This window comes from Myotis brandtii, unplaced genomic scaffold (genome assembly GCF_000412655.1).
Source record: "Myotis brandtii unplaced genomic scaffold, ASM41265v1 scaffold213, whole genome shotgun sequence".
Taxonomy (NCBI): Eukaryota; Metazoa; Chordata; class Mammalia; order Chiroptera; family Vespertilionidae; genus Myotis; species Myotis brandtii.
The window spans coordinates 2,248,702-2,268,384 of record NW_005357962.1 but is presented as its reverse complement, the minus strand read 5'-3'; the positions used below and the strand labels follow the sequence as shown (position 1 = coordinate 2,268,384).

The 19,683-nt window shown below is 37.7% G+C and overlaps 1 protein-coding gene across 7 annotated transcripts in view; it reads left to right on the top strand.

Annotated features, from left to right (window-relative positions):
* The window catches only part of NUMB (numb homolog (Drosophila)), a 141,221-nt gene that overhangs the window by 89,817 nt on the left and 31,721 nt on the right, over positions 1–19,683 (top strand). For 3 of the 7 annotated variants that reach the window (XM_014539328.1, XM_005865813.2, XM_005865815.2), the window contains 3 exons: positions 3,993–4,133; positions 11,098–11,172; positions 17,088–17,120. In XM_014539328.1, coding sequence (XP_014394814.1) covers positions 4,008–4,133; positions 11,098–11,172; positions 17,088–17,120 — 234 coding nt within the window. In that variant the 5' untranslated portion in view covers positions 3,993–4,007. Of the gene's footprint in view, positions 1–3,992; positions 4,134–10,383; positions 10,441–11,097; positions 11,173–17,087; positions 17,121–19,683 lie in introns of those variants that run through there. The other 4 variants (XM_005865814.2, XM_005865812.2, XM_014539326.1 and 1 more) reach the window with 2 other exon arrangements.

Sequence of the window (19,683 nt, the reverse complement as noted above, 5' to 3'; positions counted from 1 at the left end):
TCTGGGGCTCATCCTCCAGAAATTCTGTTTCTTTGTTACTAATGTTGTGGCCCCACCCCATAACAAAGAAACAGAATTTCCGGAGGATGAGGCCCAGAAATCAGGATTTTAAAAAGATTCCCAAGTGATTCTTAACACAAGCTAACCTAGCCAGATGCTGGACAGGACTGTGCAAGTATGAAGCAGAAACTCTGAGCAACGGCTTTAACCCTAGCTCTGCTGAAGACAAAAGTGATATGAGATTTTGGGACTGGAACATGTGGTGTTCCCCTGGATTCTTTGTCCGTCCGAGTCAAAGAATGAAACCACAGATGGAAGGAAGATGGTATAGCAAAGGTGGGAATTTATTGAAGAACAGGCACAGACTCCCACATGGGGAGGGGAAAAGAGTCCCACCCAGTCCCTTCTTCCACATTTTATAAAGGCTGCAAGTCCCTGTGTCCTGATATCCCCTCTGATTAGCCACTATCCCCCTTTTGATTTGGTCACTATAGCAACTCCTGAGCTCAAAAGTCAAACCTCATAGGGGACATGTGAGGCCCTCCTTCTTAGTTTGTAAATATAGGCCTTTTGCTACTCCTGGTTTCCTTGTCTTATGGAAATGTAACCTTTGTAACTCTGTAGCCCTGTGTTTCTTACATGGACCTCCTTAATTTTTCTAAACCTGCTTTTTTCACCCCTAAAAATTCCTATTTCAAAAGGGGACTTTTTCCTTGGCTTGATGGAGGGAAATGGAACCTTGGAAACTCGGGGGGTTAATTCCAATCAAATAAATATCACGAGTTCTCCTGAAAAAATAAATAAATAAAATAAAATAAAAAAAAAGATTCCCAGGTGATTCTAATGTGCAGCCAAGGTTGAGAACCACTGCACTAGAGCAAAGTGAGCCTGGAGCAAGTTACTGTTGTGGTGGGGGATGGAGGGAAAGCAAAGGTGAGAGACATAAGTAAAATCAGAGTGCCTAGGAAAAATTAAAGGGAAGATATCCTAAAACTTTCAGGAAATCTCCACCAATGAAGCAAAGAAAAAAAAAAGCCTCTATTATTCTGTGAGCAACAAACCAAATTGGGTTGGGGTCTCAGACAATTCACTCATATGATTGCAAAGACAGACAGAAACTCCCGGATTGGAGAGGGCTCCCTTGAGGGCTCCCAGATTGGAGAGGGTGCAGGTCGGGCTGAGGGACCCACCCCCAGTGCACGAATCTTTGTGCACCGGGCCCCTAGTCTAATATGATGGGGGTCTATTTTATCTTTTAGTTTCTTCAAATTTATAGTACAGAATGAGTGATCTACATAAAGGCAGAGGATTGAACTACTTTTTGTCATATATGTGACAGGCACTGTGTTAGGAAGTAGGGGTACTATTTAAACAAAATATAGTCTACTCTTAAGGAAATAGAAAGTTGCTAAAAGTTTTGATGAGTACAGTCATAGAAGTAAGCTGTAGGTGTTAACGGGAGTCATATGAAATGGAAGGACCTAACCCAGGCCAGGTAGGGGCTTGTCAGAAAAAAATGCTAGCTTCCTTGAAGACTCCTGAACTGACTTACTAAAAGATGATGAATAGACTTTAACCAGAGGCAAACAGGAGAAGGTCTTTCTAGGCACGGGGAGGAACATATACAGACGTTCTGAAAGAGGGCCTGTCTTGTTTGGAGAATTGTAGTTTAGTATGGCTGGAGCTTAGCATGTGAATGGGGACTGGTGAAAAGATTGGTGAGTGAAACCAAATGAAAAGGACTGTGTTTGCCCTGCTTAGGAATTTGGGCTTGAAAGTGAAGTGAAGCAATTGAAATTTTAATCAGTGTAATTGCGTGGTCAGATTTGTGTTTTAGAAAGCACTCTGGCAGTAGTCAGGAGAACAGAGTGGAATGGACTTCTCTTGGAAGCAAAAAGACCATTAAGTGAAAGGCTTTTGAAATAATTTAAGCAAAAATATCTAAGGCTAGTAGAACTCGTGGTGGTGGTTGGGGAATGAATTAAAGATATACTAAGGAGGCAAAATCAGTGGAGTCACTGGTCAGAGAAAGGGTAATTGCAGTGATGACTCTTAGGTGTCTGGCCTAACTAACTCGGTAGGAGGGTGGTCTATTTGTTAAGAGAAAAAAATTAAGTAGAAAGGATTCACTTGGTCAAAAGATTCTTAGAGTGCCAATTTGAGCAAGGGGTATAGGTGTTTTTCATTTTCTGGTATTTGTGTATATTTTTTAAATGTGATATGAAAGAGTGTAACAGTATGTATAATCAAGGAAGCTTATGTAATTCTTTTTGGAAGTCTGTTAGATTAAGGTGGACTCTCATTTAGCTTAGTTTAGGAAGGAGTGATCTACTTCAAGGCAGAGTATTAGACTACCTTTTGTCCAGCCCTTTGATTATTTAACATCTACCTCCTATGCTCTGTAAATCAGTTTTGAATTGAAATAATAAGCTTATTTTTTAGAAAATCCAGAGATTTTTTACATTGCCATTTGTCTGTCAGACTTTTTACCTTTTGAGAAGATATGTGGGAAGATTGACTTGTCTGTGTAAAGTAGCTAATTTGATAATAGTTCTGTTGTGTCATTATGCATTTTAAAATACAAAATGACTTTCCTCAGAATGCAAACTTTGATTTTCAAGTCTTTCAGTGGTGTCACGTGGCAATCAATGTTTAATCTCTTGCTGTTTAACACTCCTGACAAAGAGGATGTTTCCTTTATGTAGCTTTGTCACACATTTTCTCAAGTCTAGATTTCTTTTAGGCTGTGAGGTACCTAAAATAATGAGCACTGCAACTTAACAAAAAATTGGAGGTATTTATTTTATTTTATTTATTTAATTAAAAATATTTTTACTGATTTCAGAGAGGAAAGGAGAGGGAGAGAGAGATAGAAACATCAATGATGAGAGAGAATCATTGATTGGCTGTCTCCTGCAATCCCCACACTGGGGATCGAGCCTGCAACCCAAGCACATGCCCTTGACCGAAATCGAACCCAAGACCCTTCAGTCCGCAGGCTGACACTCTATCCATTGAGCCAAACCAGCTAGGGCTAGAGGTATTGATTTTAGATTTTGAGATTTGCTCTGTAAAGGGACACTTACTCATTATGTTTATTCATTGGTTCTTGAATGTTCTGTTATTTCTTATCAGTTAGGTCTTCCTTCTCTATAGTTTTGTGATTTCTGCTGCACCTTTGAAAGCAGTAGAGAAGTGCCTCTTTCAATAACAAAACAAAAAACTGACTATAGTTTAATACTTTTTAATTTACAGAGTTAATGATGAGACTTGTGCTACTTCATTAACTCGTGCTCAATCCCCAGTAGGAGGTGTGAGGAAGCAGTTGATGAGTGATTCTCTTGGACTTCTTTCATATCTGTAATGACTATAGATATGAAAGTACATTCTGATGTCATATTGCTTGTAAGAAATTTCTTCTTTAGAATAATTTTATCCTAGTAGAACTTTTCCTTTAAACACGTTTAAAAGAAACTTTATTTTATTCCTTTTTGTAAAACACCCTTTTATAAAATGGTGACTGTAGTCCCTGCTTTGCTTACTGTCTTCAATAATAAGCCAAAAAGGTCCCCAGATTTCAATGTTTCATACTGAATTTTTTTCCTAAGAAGTATGAAAGTTTTCAGAAATTTTTAACAGTGTATAGTTTGGCCTACATGTACAAATTTTCATTTTTAGGCGTGAGAATGGATTTGAGAGGTAGATCAATAGGGATATACTCATTGAATTATTATAATTAAAGTCTCAGAATAACATCTGTGCAAATCGTAAAAGGTTACTGTTGTTTTACGAGACTAGTATTCTAATTGTCTTCAAAATGTGAAATGATTTGTTTGAGCTTAGTATTAGAGGAAGTATACTAATTGCTCATTTCCCCCCAAACCAAAATCTTTACTTTGATACATTAGTTTTTCATTAATATTGTAAACCAAAATTTAAATATGTGAGAAGGTAATAATTACTTTTTCATATTTCTTTAACTCTGTCTGCAGGTTGTAAAAATTAAAATGAACAAACTACGGCAAAGTTTTAGGAGAAAGAAAGATGTTTATATTCCAGAGGCCAGTCGTCCACATCAGTGGCAAACAGATGAAGAAGGGGTTCGTACCGGAAAATGTAGCTTCCCAGTTAAGGTAAAAGATCACGTTTCTATAAATGTATGTGTAAAAAAGAATGGGCAGTTTATTATATGTGAAGTACCATTAATTAGGAAAGTTAAAAGAAAAGTCTCATAAAACTAATCCTATTAATAAAAACCTATGTGGTCATGTCGCCCTCACACCGTAACGAGCGATCACCAGGAGGCTGCGGGCGTGCACGGGTGGATGGGGGCTTGATGCTGCATGCGCAGCGTGAAGGTGGGTCCCACGGTTCCGTGGCGAGGCCGGGGGTCCCGTGGCGAGGCCGAGGTCCCGTGGCTCAGGCAATCCATCAAGGCCTACCTCTTTGGGGTGATTGATTGTGGGGCTCCTGCACTGTGAGAGGGCACAGGCCAGGCTGGGGGGGACACACCCCCCCCCTCCGGTGCACTAATTTCGTGCATGGGGCTTCTAGTATCTTCATATTCTGTTTCAGTGATAGATTTAATAAAACAGGTTAAAATTAGTAATTTTTCTCTTTATATTTAAACTAGAGGCCCAGTGCATGGATTCATGCACTGGTGGGGTCCCTCGGCCTGGCCTGCGGGGATCAGGCCGAAACCAGCTCTCCAGTGTCCCCCGAGGGGTCCCAGATTGCAAGAGGGCAGTTCTCAGGTGAGGCACCCTGGGATCGGACTCTCTCCTCTCTGGTTCTGGGTGTGTCACCTGAGAAACACAGCTGCAAAGTCACCACAGCTTGGCAGCTCCTGCATTCCCCCTGGTGGTCGATGTGCTTCATAGTTACTGGTCAGTAGGCTTTTATATATATAGACTAGAGGCCCAGCGCACAAAATTTGTGCATGGGGGGGTGTCCCTCAGCCCGGCCTGTGCCCTCTCACAATTTGGGACCCCTTGGGTAGGGTCCTAGGCCTGGCCGGCGATCAGGGCCTATCGGGGCTTTCCTTCCCCCGGCAGCTGTCCCCGCCCCCACCGCTGCCACTGCTTGCCATCTGTGCGGCGCTGTCCCCTGCCACTGGTCACCTCCCTCTGTGGGTGACAGGAGTGGGGTGCGATCACTTGGCTGGCCTGGGCCTCCCTCTGTGGGGTGATTGATCACGGGGCCCCCAGATCGATCACCCAGCAGAGGGAGGCCCCCTTCCCCATTGATCGCCCTGTCGGCTGGTGGCCAGGGCCTCCCTCTTTGGGGCAGTCGATTGCAGAGCCCCCCCATCAATCTCCCTGCAGAGGGTGGCCTGGGCCTCCCTCAGCGGGGTGATCGTGGTGCGATGGCGGGGCCCCCCCGACCAATCGCATTGCACCCGCCTTGGCTGGCCTGGCTCCAGTGTGTGTCATAGTGTGGTCGTCCAGACAGTCGTTCTGCTGTTTGGTTGTTTGGTCAATTTGCATATTATGCTTTTATTATAGATCGAATGTTTTCTTTGTGTACCTTTGTCACAATTTTCTCACGTAGATATCTCTTTTAGGCAAGCAGAGTTAAAGAACTCACACTTCTTCATCTCAATGCTTGGTACAAAGCTATAGTAATCAAAACATTGTAATTCTGGCATAAGGAATGATGTATATAGAACAGTGATGGTGAACCTTTTGAGCTCGGCGTGTCAGCATTTTGAAAAACCCTAACTTAACTCTGGTGCTGTGTCACATATAATTTTTTGATGATATTTGCAACCATAGTAAAACAGAGACTTATATTTTTGATATTTATTTGATATATTTAAATGCCATTTAACAAAGGAAAATCAACCAAAAAATTAGTTTGCATGTCACCTCTGACACGCGTGTCATAGGTTCACCATCACTGATATAGAACAATGAAAATAGAATTAAAAGTACAGAAATAAACCTATATGTCTATGGCCAATTGGTTTTTTAAAAGAGTACCAAGCCCATTCAATGGGAAAGAGTAGTCTCTTCAACAAACTGGAAGAGAAAAATGGATTTTCACGTGGGAAAAATAAGAATTTAGACCCCCTGCCTCACACCATATACAAAAATTAACTCAAAATGGATCAACGACGTAAATATAAAAGTAAAAATTGCCATAAATCTCTTAGAAGAAAAAACATAGGGGTAAATCTTTATGACCTTGAATCTGGCAATATATTCTTTGATATGATACCAAAAGCATGAGCATCAAAAGAAAAAATAGATAAACTGGACTTCATTAAAATTAAAAACTTTTGTGCATCAAAGTATGTTTTCATAGGAGTGAACAGACAACTACAGAATGGGAGAAAATATTTAGAAATCAGATAAGAGTCTAGTATCCAGAATATATAAAAGAACCTGATTTTAAAATGGGCAAAGGACTTGAATAGAAATTTCTCCAAAGAAGATATACAAATGGCCAACAACATAACATCATTAGTTATCAGGGAAATGGCTTATCAGTACCACAGTGAAGTAACACATCACACCCAGTTGTATGGCTATACTTAAAAAACAAAAACAGAAAATAATGTATTGACAAGGATGTAAAGAAACTAGAACCCTTATATGTTGCTGGTGGGAATGTAAAATCATTCCGCTTCTGTGGAAAGCAGTTCAGTGGTTTCTTAGAAAGCTAAACACAGAATTACCATATGACTAAGTAATTCCACTGAAAGGTATGTACCCCAAAGAATCAAAAACAGGTACTCAAATACATACAGGTACACTATGTTTATAGCACCACTATTAACAATAGCCAAAAAATGGAAACAGCCCAAATGTCCCTCAATGGAAGAATGGATAAGCAAACTGCAAAGGAATATTACTTAGCTATAAAAAGCAGTCAAGTACTTATACATACTAGAATGTGGTGAACCTCAAAAACAGTATACTAGTGAAATATGCCCGAATACAAAAAGTCACATATTGTATGATTCCATTTACATGAAATATTCAGAATAGGTAAATCCATAAAGACAGAATGCAGGTTATTGGTTGCTAGAAGCAGTGGTAAGCAAATGCTTAATGGGTCAGGTTTTCCTTTTGGTGTGAAAAAAAAACATTTTGGAATTAGATAAAGGTGGTGATTACACAACACTGTGAATGTACTAAGTGACACTGAATTATTCACTTTAAAATGCTTAATTTTATGTAATGTGAATTACATCTCAATAAAAAATGTTAAGATATTTATTATCCAGTCCCAATAAATCATCTTAGCAAAATAAGAATAGCATAATATACTAGAGATATACTAGAAGTCTGGTGCACAAAAATTCATGCACTCAGGGGGTCCCTCAGCCCTGCCTGTGCCTTCTCGAGCTCCAGGACCCCTTGGGGGATGTTCTTTCCGGCTTAGGCCCACTCCCCAGGGGATCGGGCCTAAGCTGGCAGTCAGATATCCCTCTGGCATCCCAGGAGCCCTTAGGGGATGTCTGACTAATGGCTTAGGCCCGCTCCCCACAGACATCTTTAGCGCTGCCACGGATCCCGCTGCCACCACCACTGTGCTGGCCAGCCATGAGCTGGCTTCTGGCTGAGCAACGCTCCCCCTGTGGAAGTGCACTGACCATTAGGGGGCGGCTCCTGCATTGAGTGTCTGCCTCCTGGTGGTCAGTGCATGTCATAGCAACTGTCGTTAGGGTCAATTTGCATATTACCCTTTTATTATATAGGATTCTTTAAGTGATTGAAAAAGTCTCCCAGAGTCATGCAGAAAACATTTACATTTAATTTAGGAGGAAGGTGAGGTTGCTTTATTCAACATATTTAGAATTGGCAATCATCTTTGCATAAGAAAATAAATAAAAACTGTAAATGTGGGAAATCAATACATTTTTTGTTGTGTTTGTTTCTGCAGATGATGTCTATATGAAAAACTCAAGAGAATCAACCAAAAAATGTTTCAAAGGATAGGAAATTGCAGGGTTTTGGGCTACTTATAAGATATACTAAAATCAATAGATAAAAAAAACCACTTAGTTTAGTTAGAAAATATTATGGGTCTTCTGATTCTGGCAGAATGTGGAGTAGTCTAACAAAGAAATACTACCAATATAAATATCTAGAAATACTGAATACATTTTCAAACTAAGTTTTACTCTTAAAGCACAGCAAGCATTTAATAAGACAGATCTCTCTAGTAACGAGAAATTAAGAAGGGATTTGGAAGCTGATGGGTACATGCCCAGGTTGTGGGCTCAATCCCCAGTAGGGATTATGCAGGAGGCAGCCGATCAATGATTCTCTCTCATCATTGATGTTTTTTTTTTAATATATATATTTTTTATTGGTTTCATAGAGGAAGGGAGAGGGACAGAGAGAGAGAAACACCAATGATGGGAGAGAATCATTGATTGACTGTCTCCTGCAAGCCCCCCACTGGGGATCAAGCCGCAACCTGGGCATGTGCCCCTGACCAGAATCGAACCAGAGAACCTTCAGTCTGCAGGCTGATGCTCTATCCACTGAGCCAAACTGGTTAGGGCTCATTGATGTTTCTACCTCTCCCTCTCCCTCTCCCTTCCTCTCTGATATCCATTAAAAATATATATTAAAAATAATAACAAATTAGCCTTGGCCAGTGTTGTTCAGTTGGTTGGAGCATCAGCCTGCACAGCTGCGATGGGTTCAATTCCTGGTCAAGGACACATACCTAGATTGTAGGTTTGATCCCTGGTGGGACACATGTGGGAAGCAACTGATTGATGTGTCTCTGTCATAGGGATATTTCTTTCTTCTCCCCTCCCTTCCACTCTCTAAAAATCAATGGGAAAAATATTCTCAGGTGAGGATTAATTAAAAATTTTAAAAAACTAGACAGTAATATGTGCCAAGGTACCAAGAATGAGATGTCAAAATTTCTTAAAATGTCAGAACAGTGATGCAAACAGCTCAGTTGCTGAGATTATACTCTTTCCCAGTACTTGATTTTCCTTTTTCCTTGGACCAAGAAATTAAGAATATATTATTGGGCTTTGAAAAAAGCAACATGTCAACTGAACATGAAGGAATACTTTCTAAAGCTGAATCCAACCAGAGTTAATTTAAAAGTTCATTCATCACTAACTTCTAAACGAATAATACAGCTTTCCAGAATTTGAGTGTAATATGCCTATCACTGTAGCATCTGACTGATGAAACAGTAGTCTTCAGTGACAAAGTACTCTATTATTTCTGGGTGTGAGTTCAATTTAACCATCTAGAACTAGTTGACAGAGCCACCAAATCTTACTGGACAGGGCCCGAGCCCAGAGAGGGTTGCCTCGGGCAGACTGGTAGTGTGTGGGTTCTCGACTTTGTACAGGAAAGATTTCACAACACGAATCCAGGTGATTTTGAAAGTACATTTATTAAAGCTGAGAACAGTGAAACAAGGAAGGGCTTAGGATAGAAGCCTAGGCGGGGCTGCTTTGGCTCTCTAGAAATGTAATGGGAAAGAAGTTAGCCCAGGTGGGGCTGCTGTCAGCTCATGGAGAGTCAGCAAAAAGGGGCCTTGGAAACAGGTTCAGAGGGTTAGCCCGAGACAGCTCCAGGAGATGCATGCCTATGGGGGAAGAAGAGGAGAAAGGGAAAGGCGTGGTCTAAGGAGAGTGTGCTGGGACCTTTGTCTTGAGGGTTTTAAACGCTGGGAGTTTAGGGGTGGTCTTAGGGGAGATCTCAATAGAATATTCATCACTTTCCAGGTGTGCCCTTTTAGGGTTGTGGTCTCCACTGATTGGTCAATGCCAGGGAAGGGAGTCATTACTGGTCCTGGTTTTGCTGCTTTTCTTGACCTGGAGCTGATATACAGCTGAGGCCTAGATGTTATCTCTAGGGAGGAAAGGTCAGGAGGGTTTGAACCGAATGACCAGCTATGGAAGAAAAGGCCACCCTGGGGGGAAGATCCAGCACCAGTTTTGCCTGTGGCTGGGCACCTGGGGCTTTCCCACCCTGGTGACCTTCTGTATCTGCTGTAAATTGCTCAGCCCTGTTTGTTCAGTCATCAGCTTGCTTTCTCTATTCCACTTGCCAAGAAATTGTCCTAACTGTTTACTATCCTGGCTCACAAACACTTGACATTTTTAACAGCCTATAATATTAAATTAATTTTTTTCCAATTTAATAGTAAAAAAGAGATAAGCAAAGATGACTAAATGTGGAAACTGTCTTAAAACTCACGCTATCTCTTACTGAGCCAAAATGGCTGAAGCTAGCACTACTTAAATACCATCTTCAGCTGAAGACAAATGAAAATGTTGCAGGTGGGGGTGTCAGTTAAGGGAGGAAAAAAACACACTATAAATGGGTAAGGTTGTTAGATTTAAATCTTTATCTTCAGAATTAATAAGAGTTTCTAGAGATAAGTTTATTCTTCTCTTCCTGGGATAGCAGGGAGACACCCTTCGAAATGGAGAGTTCCCTTACAAAGGTAAATGTGTCCTACAAAGGATAGCTTCTACTTGGATTTCAGTGCTTCTCCATTGTATGCTGTTTCTTAAAATTGCCAGCCTAAAATAATCCTTATGCTAGAGAGATATTCTGGGGTGACAAAAATGTGTTCCCCTACAGCTGCTAGGCTGCAAACCCATACAGTCTATTCTGCCCTGAATACTGTAGGCAATTATAACACAGTGGTATTTGTGTAATGTGTTGCATTAGGATGTTAAGACAGCTAGATGTCACTTGGCAATAGGAATTCTTCAGTTCCATTTTAATCTTATTGGAGCACTGTTGTATATGTGGTTTGTCTTTGACTGAAAGGTCGCTATGCAGGACATGATTGTATATCTTCTTGGATTTTGTATGATTCATATTTGCCCTAAAGAGAGTATACTCTTTCATCTTAGAACTATATATAATGCATATTTACCATGTCAATGTAGAGAATATCCTAGCATGTAGAGAATTTTTATAAGTTTATTTGAGGCAAACTCTCTGCATGCCAGAAGTAAGATCGCAAATGCTGCAGAGAAAAATGCTTCCCAGATGACAGTTTCCAGTTTCTTTTGATACATTTGGAATTGAGGGGATGGGGAGCTACTCAATAAACATAGCAAAAGCCCTAACTTTTTTCTTCTTTTTACAGTACCTTGGCCATGTAGAAGTTGATGAATCAAGAGGAATGCACATCTGTGAAGAGGCTGTAAAAAGATTGAAAGCTGTATGTATTTGATGGTTGCCAGTATTGGTCTATATGCTGTAAATATTTTCTTGAAAGATTTTGCTCATAAATTTTAGTGACCCATAATCCAGTTCTTACTCTTAAAGCAAAAGATGTGAATTCACTGATAAAGAGTAGCTCATGTCCATCCAAAGGTGTAAATTATAAAGATCAACTTCTTCAGTTTAGGCCAGACAGTATTCAAAAGGTTCTTCTGGTTCAGAACCATATTAAACAAGTAGTATGAAATCTTTCAGATAAATAATACTCTAAAGCCAGGATAAAATTGTTACAATTAGTGTCTTAACCTAACTGAGATAACTGGGTTATAAATTACTGATTTTAAATTTACTATAAGAAACGGCTTTTTAGGAAAAAATAGAAGATGGGGATATCTGTGTTGGGAGGACTTATTAATTTGACTGCTACTCCCAATTTCCTTTTGTACACCCCTCAAACATAAACAATATGTCACCCTGCCTCTTGCACAAACTTCAGCATATTTGATAAATAATGTTTCCTTTCCTGTTATGCCATAGAACACATCCTAGGCACATGCCTGTGTATTTAATAAAAGGAGAGAATGGATTCAGAGTTCATAAAGGTTCAGATTAAAGTGTTTATTTCATATTTTGGATAGATTTGAAGAATGTTTCATAAACTCTGACAGCCCTCTTCACAACCTCCTTCTCTCCAGTGTTTGGCCTTCTCCACCCCCACCCCTTGCTCTGAAAGCTTTAAGCATTACTTCTGCATGCCTTTGCCCCGTATAGCATTAAGTACTTGTTGCTTTGGATTTGCTGGTATGGTGGGCTGCCTTGAGTTTGGCTACTAATGAGTGCTTTTTCTCAGTTTACTTAATAATGAAAACTTTTCTGCTTCTTGATACATTCTGTAGGACCTCTTTTCTATAATTCCTCAATATAAAAGATATAAAATCAAGGAAGCAGCCACTCAGAGAAATGAATTATATCTTGGAAGAAATGCCTAAATCTGTTGTAGAAGGGAAAGGAAGAGAAAAATAACTGATTATACTACGCAAAGAACTAAAAAAAAAATTAAAAAATCAATGTAGATACAATATATACTATACACATACCTTTACCTTAGATTACCACAGGGCGTGTGCAGGAAGCAAAGGGTATGTTTACATACCCTTAGACTCAGATTTTGGTCATTTAAATTCTTAAATGACTGAAGCCCTTCCTAGTCTTTCTGTGCTCTCCAATTACCATAATATTAAAGAGACTTATAACCATGTGTTATGGTACATGAAACTATAATTTATAGACTTGCTATGTCCACCTGAATATATATTTCCCAGTTAAATACAGCTTCAGAAAATGTAATTTTTCAAGAAATATAAAGTCAGTCTCTTTAACAAAATAATTTTAAGTTCACTGGAAAAATAAGATAAGTTTAGCTAAGAACAGTTTAACAGTTTAAGTAATATAATGATTTGTCTTAAGTCATTTAAGGAATTATTTTTAATTTTTTTTTTTAATCCTCACCCGAGGTTATTTTGCCATTGATTTTAGAGAGAATGGGAGAGGGAAAGACAGAGAGAAATATCGTTGTGAGAGAAACACATCGATTGGTTGCCTCCTGCACTGCCCTGAGCAGGGCCCAGACCAGGGAGGAGTCTGCAACCGAGGTACGTGCCCTTGATCAGAATCGAACCCGGGTCCCTTCAGTCCGAAAGCCAATGCTCTATCCACTGAGCAAAACCAGCTATGGCTAAAGAACATTTTAAATGTCATAAACTACTGACTGAAAGCAATAGACAAATCAGTGAATATACTAGATGGACCTGAAACAAGCTATAAGTAGTTATTAAAGTCTTATAACTTTGTTTTTTAAATAATTCTTTATTGTTGAAAGTATTACATATGTCTTCCCCCCCCCCATTGGCTCCCTCCAACATCCTCTGTCTTATAACTTCTGTAGCTTACGGTTAGAAGGTCACTGTGGAATGAACCTTTAGAAAGTCTTTTAACTCAGAGTATAGCTTCAGGTTCACTCTCTAAATGAGGAAAATCTAAGGATGATTTAAATTTGACCAGAAGTTTTAAGAAATGGTATTTAGTTGTTTAATGAGTAGTTAACCCTCTTAACTGTCTAGGTTTTTTTAAAAGCCAGTCAGAGAAAGACAAGTACCATATGATTTCACTCATAAGTGGAATCTAAGGAGCAAAACTGAACTAACAAGCAAAATAGAGGCAGATTCATAAATGAAGAGCAGGCTGTCTGGGGGGTGAAGGTGGGCTGGGAGGGTGGAGGGATTGAGTAAAAATGGAAAAAAAAAGAACTCAATGCAGACAACAGGTGGTGATTGCAGGGGATGGGGAGAATGAGTTGAGTGGAGATGGAGGAGGGTATGGAGGGATAGATAGTGATGGAAAAAAAGGGGAAAAAAAACCCCTACTTTTAAATAGAAATATCTTTATTATATAGGTAGTAAATTTCATTGTATAAAATACAAATGAACAAAAACAGTACATAAAATTTCTTGCAATCCCAGAGATAGCCACTATTTACCATCGAGTTTTAGAACTAATTTTTTAGTTGAGTGAATGTTTTTGTTTTATTTTACCTTTTTTTTTATTTAACCAAGAAGATGAAAAACTATAAGCATGATTATTTGAGTGCAGGACTATTTAGATTATAAAATTTAGTGAGTTTTTATTTTCACCAGAAATAGGAACCAAATTTGTCACTTAAAAAATTATACCTATGCTTAAAACAGTGTCTGGCACACAGTAGCCACTCAATAAATATTTCTGGAATGAATATACAGAAAACAATTCAGTCCTCAATATGTGGTCAAATTGAATCTCATAATAATCACCATAACCATAATTGCATGTCATGTTTTTAAATCCTTTTGCATAACTTTAAAAGATCATTATTTCCCTATAGTATTTTAAGATTTTTTAATTGATTTTTAGAGAGAGGAAGGGAGAGGGGGAGAGAGATAGAAACACCAGTAATAAGAGAGCATCATTGATTGGCTGCCTCCTGCATGCCCCCTACTGGGGATCAAGCCTACAACCCAGGCATGTGCCCTAACCTGGAATCGAACCATGACCTCCTGGTTCAAAGGTCACTCAACTGAGTCACACCAGCTGGGCCATTTCTGAACTTTTCATTCAAGAAATTCTTTGAAAATTTTCAGACCAACCCTATCCAGGAGACTTGTAGCAAATGTTGTTATAATTTTACATAGGGAAACATGTACTTTTAAAAAATAAGCTTAAAGTTTTAGGTAACTGATGTCAATTTCCTATTTATTGTACTCGGACGTCCCCCTTGTATAAATACTCTTTCTAACACTGTACTGAGAAGGTTGCAGCAAGTGAAAGTCTTCAGTTTGTTGTTCTTCTTAGATCATATTAATCACAAAAATTCATGATTTTGTCTTCTTTTCATATTTTTGCTATGCAGAAATTCTAGTTGCCTCTCTCCCTAACATTGATCCTAACAAACATCTGTAATCAAATATACCAGATGCTTATATTATGCCAAAAGCTATGTCTCTTTAGGTGTTTCTGTTTACTTTTATAGATCATAAAGCTTCCTCTTAGAGTTTCAAATAAATGCAAGCAAATATAAAAGTGTACAACCTAAAGATTAAAGAAAAATAGCATATCCATGGAAGTAGTTTGAATGTCAGTACTTTAAAATTTGAAGAATTATATAGCTCATATGTGCCAGTTAAATAGCAAAACAGTCATCTTAAACTTAACCACCTAAGTGATCTTTAAACTAAAAATCTAACATTCCAGTGCTTTTTAAATTTATGGGGAATTGAGGAAGCAGAATAGTTTGCAAGTATAGTTTTCTTTTTCCTCGAAGTAGCTCTTTAACATTTAGGATTATTTTAACTTCAATTAGAAGTTATCTGCAAACTTAACATTCTCAAATGAAGAGATACTAAAATAAAATAGTACTTTAAACATATGCTTCTAAGAGCCTACATATGTTTTGTTTTTTACTTTGTGTACATAAAGTTAGTTTATAGCTATTTTTAACTCAATTTACTTTGTGACATAATTTCACAAATTAACCACTTAGGGACTTAGATTGTATGGGATTTGTCTATGGATAATCTGTTGTTCATTTTCAGTGTCTTTATGTCATAGTGCTAGATGAGGAGTAATGTAATTATCAATCTATTCTGTAAAAAATTTATCAGGCCTTTGATTATCTTGCTTGACACTGATCCAAAGTGCCCTTCCTTTTAAAAGGTCTTTTCTTCCCATTGTCTCTGTAAATGTGTCTCCCTCTGTCTTGGTTTAGACTAGTTTCATTATACTATCAGTTTCTAATATGTTGATTTTTTTATTCACTATTTGATATATTTTTTCCTAATATATTTTTTTGTTTTAGCAGGTAAAAGAATCATAACTTAATTGTTTAAAAATATATATTCTCTAATAACTACCTTTTTATGCATTTTGCACGTCAACTTTTTTCATTAACATCCGAGATCTTTTATAAAAAGAAGTCAAACTCCATATTTAACAAGTGCTTTTCTGGAAACTAAATTAAATATTAATGGATCTCTTTCCCTTACCTCATTATCCTTAAGAATGGTGAATCTGTTAACTTTGGCTGCATCCTTAAAAGTTGATGGTTGCTCACAGTCTAACAAAACTAGGGTCATCAAACTTGGCAGCAGAGATAAAATGTCAGTCTTATTGTGATAACTACCCCAATTACTTTATTATTTTTCCAGCTTAAGTTCAAAACATTTTATAGAAATATTTGATACTGCTTATCATTTTCAAAACTTAGGGAGCAAGCAAACTATTCAGTTTTTGAATAACTTTATAAATTGTCTGAGAGTCAAATTTTAGAACAGTTGTCTTTTTCTAGATATTTGCCCATCATTAAAAACTGATTATAAAAAGTAAAGGCTTAAAGTATAATTCAACAAAGTCTAGAAAATGTGAAGAAACTTAAGCTAGCTTGGGTAAATTCGAATCCATCTTCTTTGCATAAATTCAGATTTCAAATGGTGGTCAGTTTTAAAGTTTGTATATACTTAAGAATTGGTGCTGAGACCATAAATAGCTATGTCTGTCTCATGTACATAATTTCAGGATTGTATACTTGTAACTGTCCATGCAAGTTCTTTTTCTAAAATAGTAACATTTAAAAAGAAAACAAAACCCTAATCCTTAAATGTCAGTTGTGGTCCACAGCTGTGGTTTTGTTCTCATATGCTTGTTTTCTCTGCTCCAGTGAAATCATTAGCCTGTGTTCTTTATAGAAGATTTATTCTATTTGCAATAGAACATATTTATTATTTCCCCATGATTGCCGTGGAATTGATCAGCACACATACAGATTAATCCTATTGCATAAGTAAGGATTCTCTAAGTGACATCGTGAACTCAGTGAGAAAAAGTCTGACAATGACCCTTGCTGCACATGCATAATTGAATTTTTTGTGTTGCTATATGATTTTGTGATCATTTGAATGTGAACTGGTTTTATAATTGATGACTTCCACTTTTCAATTGAAAAATGTGTATGGAACTAATCTTCTATTTACTATTCACAATTATGAAATTTAAAATGCAAATCTCACAAAACCAATATGTCCTAATATTTTTCTCTGCTACCAAATTTGGATAATCTCTGTTCTAAAAGTAGAGACTATAAACTAATTAATTGCTCTGCATGGATACAGGTTTGATTTTTTCTCATTCTTTCCATGGATTCTTAGGCCACGTAGTATGTTTCCCTGCATTTTCATGTCACTTCTGGTATGGATAACTCTTTAAAACTCACTCCCTCCCCTTCTACTTTGCCCTTTACCCAACTTCCATATGTGCTTATTGGTGTGAAACCCTGGGACATTAAGCCCATACAATAATAGCGCTCGACTTGTCCCCCTGTTCCTCCAGGAAAGGAAGTTCTTCAAAGGCTTCTTTGGAAAAGTAAGTTTGATGCCACATTTGTGCTTGTTTTATAAGGAGTTACACCCCTAGTATAGCACTGACATATTTTTTTTAAAGGATATACAGCTTTGGTATCTTTATAATACAGCAATTGATTTGATTATATATGGAAATTAATGAATTGGAAAGTTGCTATCTATGATATTACCTTGTCTGTTGATACTAAATCTGATGATTCCTAGGAAAGTCCAATAACAAAGTAGGTTAAAAAAGGATTGTCTCTTTATTAAGACTAGGTGTTAAATTTAATTTGATATTGCAAAACTGTTCATATTAGTTGAATTTTTTAGAAGTGGGTTTTATTTAGTGTTCTATATTGACAGAGAAGTGGGAAGAAATATTAAATTCAAGTGAAAATTAAATGTATTGCAAATTTTACACTCAATGCTATTTTTTTCAATCTAAGTTAAATTTCAGGTGAAGTTCTACAGAGCCTAAATAATCTACCTAAATTCACAGATGTAATAAGTGGTAAAAACTAAGATTTGAACCCAGATAATCTGACTCTGGAGCCCACACTCTTAATCACTATGCTATATAGTCACTCTGTTTTCCTATTATTTTACAAGTGAACTTTAAAAGATTTAGCCTTAAAAGATGCTAATAAATAAAGAGCTTCTAGGAAAATTACTTTTATTCTCTTTCTCCTTCAAAGGTAGTAAGTAATTATCTCTAGTTAATTTACTTTTTTATTAGTTAAAGCATTAAAGAGTCTTTTTTAGTGGTTCAAACTAACATTTTATTTATTTGGAGATATTTAAATCATACTAGTGAGTTTGACTCCCATAGGATTTCCTTAAAAGATGCTAAGTAATCCCATAATGGCACCCATGAATAACTGTGACTATCAGAATTTTTTCTTATGTTATTGCAGGGAGAATTATTTTTATGACAGGCTGATTTTATTCTAATACACAATTTTTAAAATTACAAAGTCATTCAAAGAGTTTGGAAAACAGAGGCAGGAGGAAGCATCACTTATAATCTTACCAGAAGTGTACTTTTAAATGCAAAACTACTTTGGAGCCTTTTAAATCTTTCAGGTTGCCATCATTCAACTCACTTTCACACTGTTTTACAAGAAATAGGCTGGTGAAAGAGACTTGTTTTATTGAGTTCAATTGTGGTTTGATAAAAGCTGAAAATGAAGAATTCATAGGACATATAACAGGGAGTTTTTATCCAGTACAGTTTCTCATGAATTTTGACTCTTTCTTAGCCTTTACATCATATGTGATTTAATGATCTCAGGATAACAAGAACAACAGTTATCAAGAAATGTTTCCATCAAACATTTGCATAATAGTAGGTAGATGTAAGAATTATCAGCCCTGATTCTGAATTTTTAAGTCATGGCCAGGAGAACTGCTTCCTCTTTTCACCAAGTTGCTACCTGGACCTGACTACCCAGCCACTTCCCTGTTCCTGCTGATGGGCTCAGTGCCTCCAGAAACTTTAGCCATAGGGAACAGATACACCTGGGCCTGTTACCGGGCTCTAGTATTAACCCATTGTAAAAGGGAAGGGGGGAAAAACTGAGAACCTGAAATCATTTTTTCCAAAGTAGCTACATTAAATTGCTCATTGTTTTAGGGAAGTCAGGAATATACTCAACTTTTTAGGAAGTATTACAGGCAGCTTCATTCGTGTATTTGGCCATACGAGGCCAGTACTCTATTACCAAGTAATTATTGGACACTTAACATTTGAAAAAGGATTTCATAATTTTAGTATATTTAAGGAGCCCCATGAGCTAAGTAATCTATATTCCTATTTTTATGAGGAACTGACTGAACATGGTGATATAAAATGCTTAGACCTCCCATCTATGTCTCTTTTTAAAACCACTGTATTAGAAAAACTTAGTGCAATCTGCCTCCTTGAGTTTTTCTCCTGTGTCCTGCTTACTATTCACACAAAACACTTCAATTCTGGTCACCAAATATGTGTAAATTTTTCCCACACTAAGCAATTCTCTGCAACACCAGCTGGGTGTCCTACAATTTAACTCAATTCTGACACTGCCTAGAGATAATGTCAGATCACACATGTTAAGAAAGGGCTTAGTCCCACAACAGTGCTCCCACTCTATTTCAGATGCAAATTGTAAGTAGTTGGTCCCCAGGTTACTCACAACTTCTGTCCAGTTTGGCTACAAATTGGAGGTTACCATGATCTCTTCCTCAGGTTTGATTAATTTGCCAGAGCAGCTCACAGAACTCAGGAAAACACGTTTACCAGTTTATCAAAGAATTTGAAAAAGTATAAAGATAAACAGCCAGATGAAGAGACACATAGGGTGAGGTCTGGGAGGGTCCCAAGCTCAAGAGCTTCTGTCCCTGTGGAGTTGGGGTGTGTCACCCTCCTAGTGTGTATGTGCTTGCCAACCTGGAAGTTCTCTGAACCTCCATATTGGGATTTATGGAAACTTTCTCACGTAGGCATGATCAGTTATTCCTTTTTCAGCTCCTCTTCTCTTTCTGAAGGATAGGGAGTGGGGCTGAAAATTCCAAGCTTCTAATCACGGCTTGTTCTTACTAGT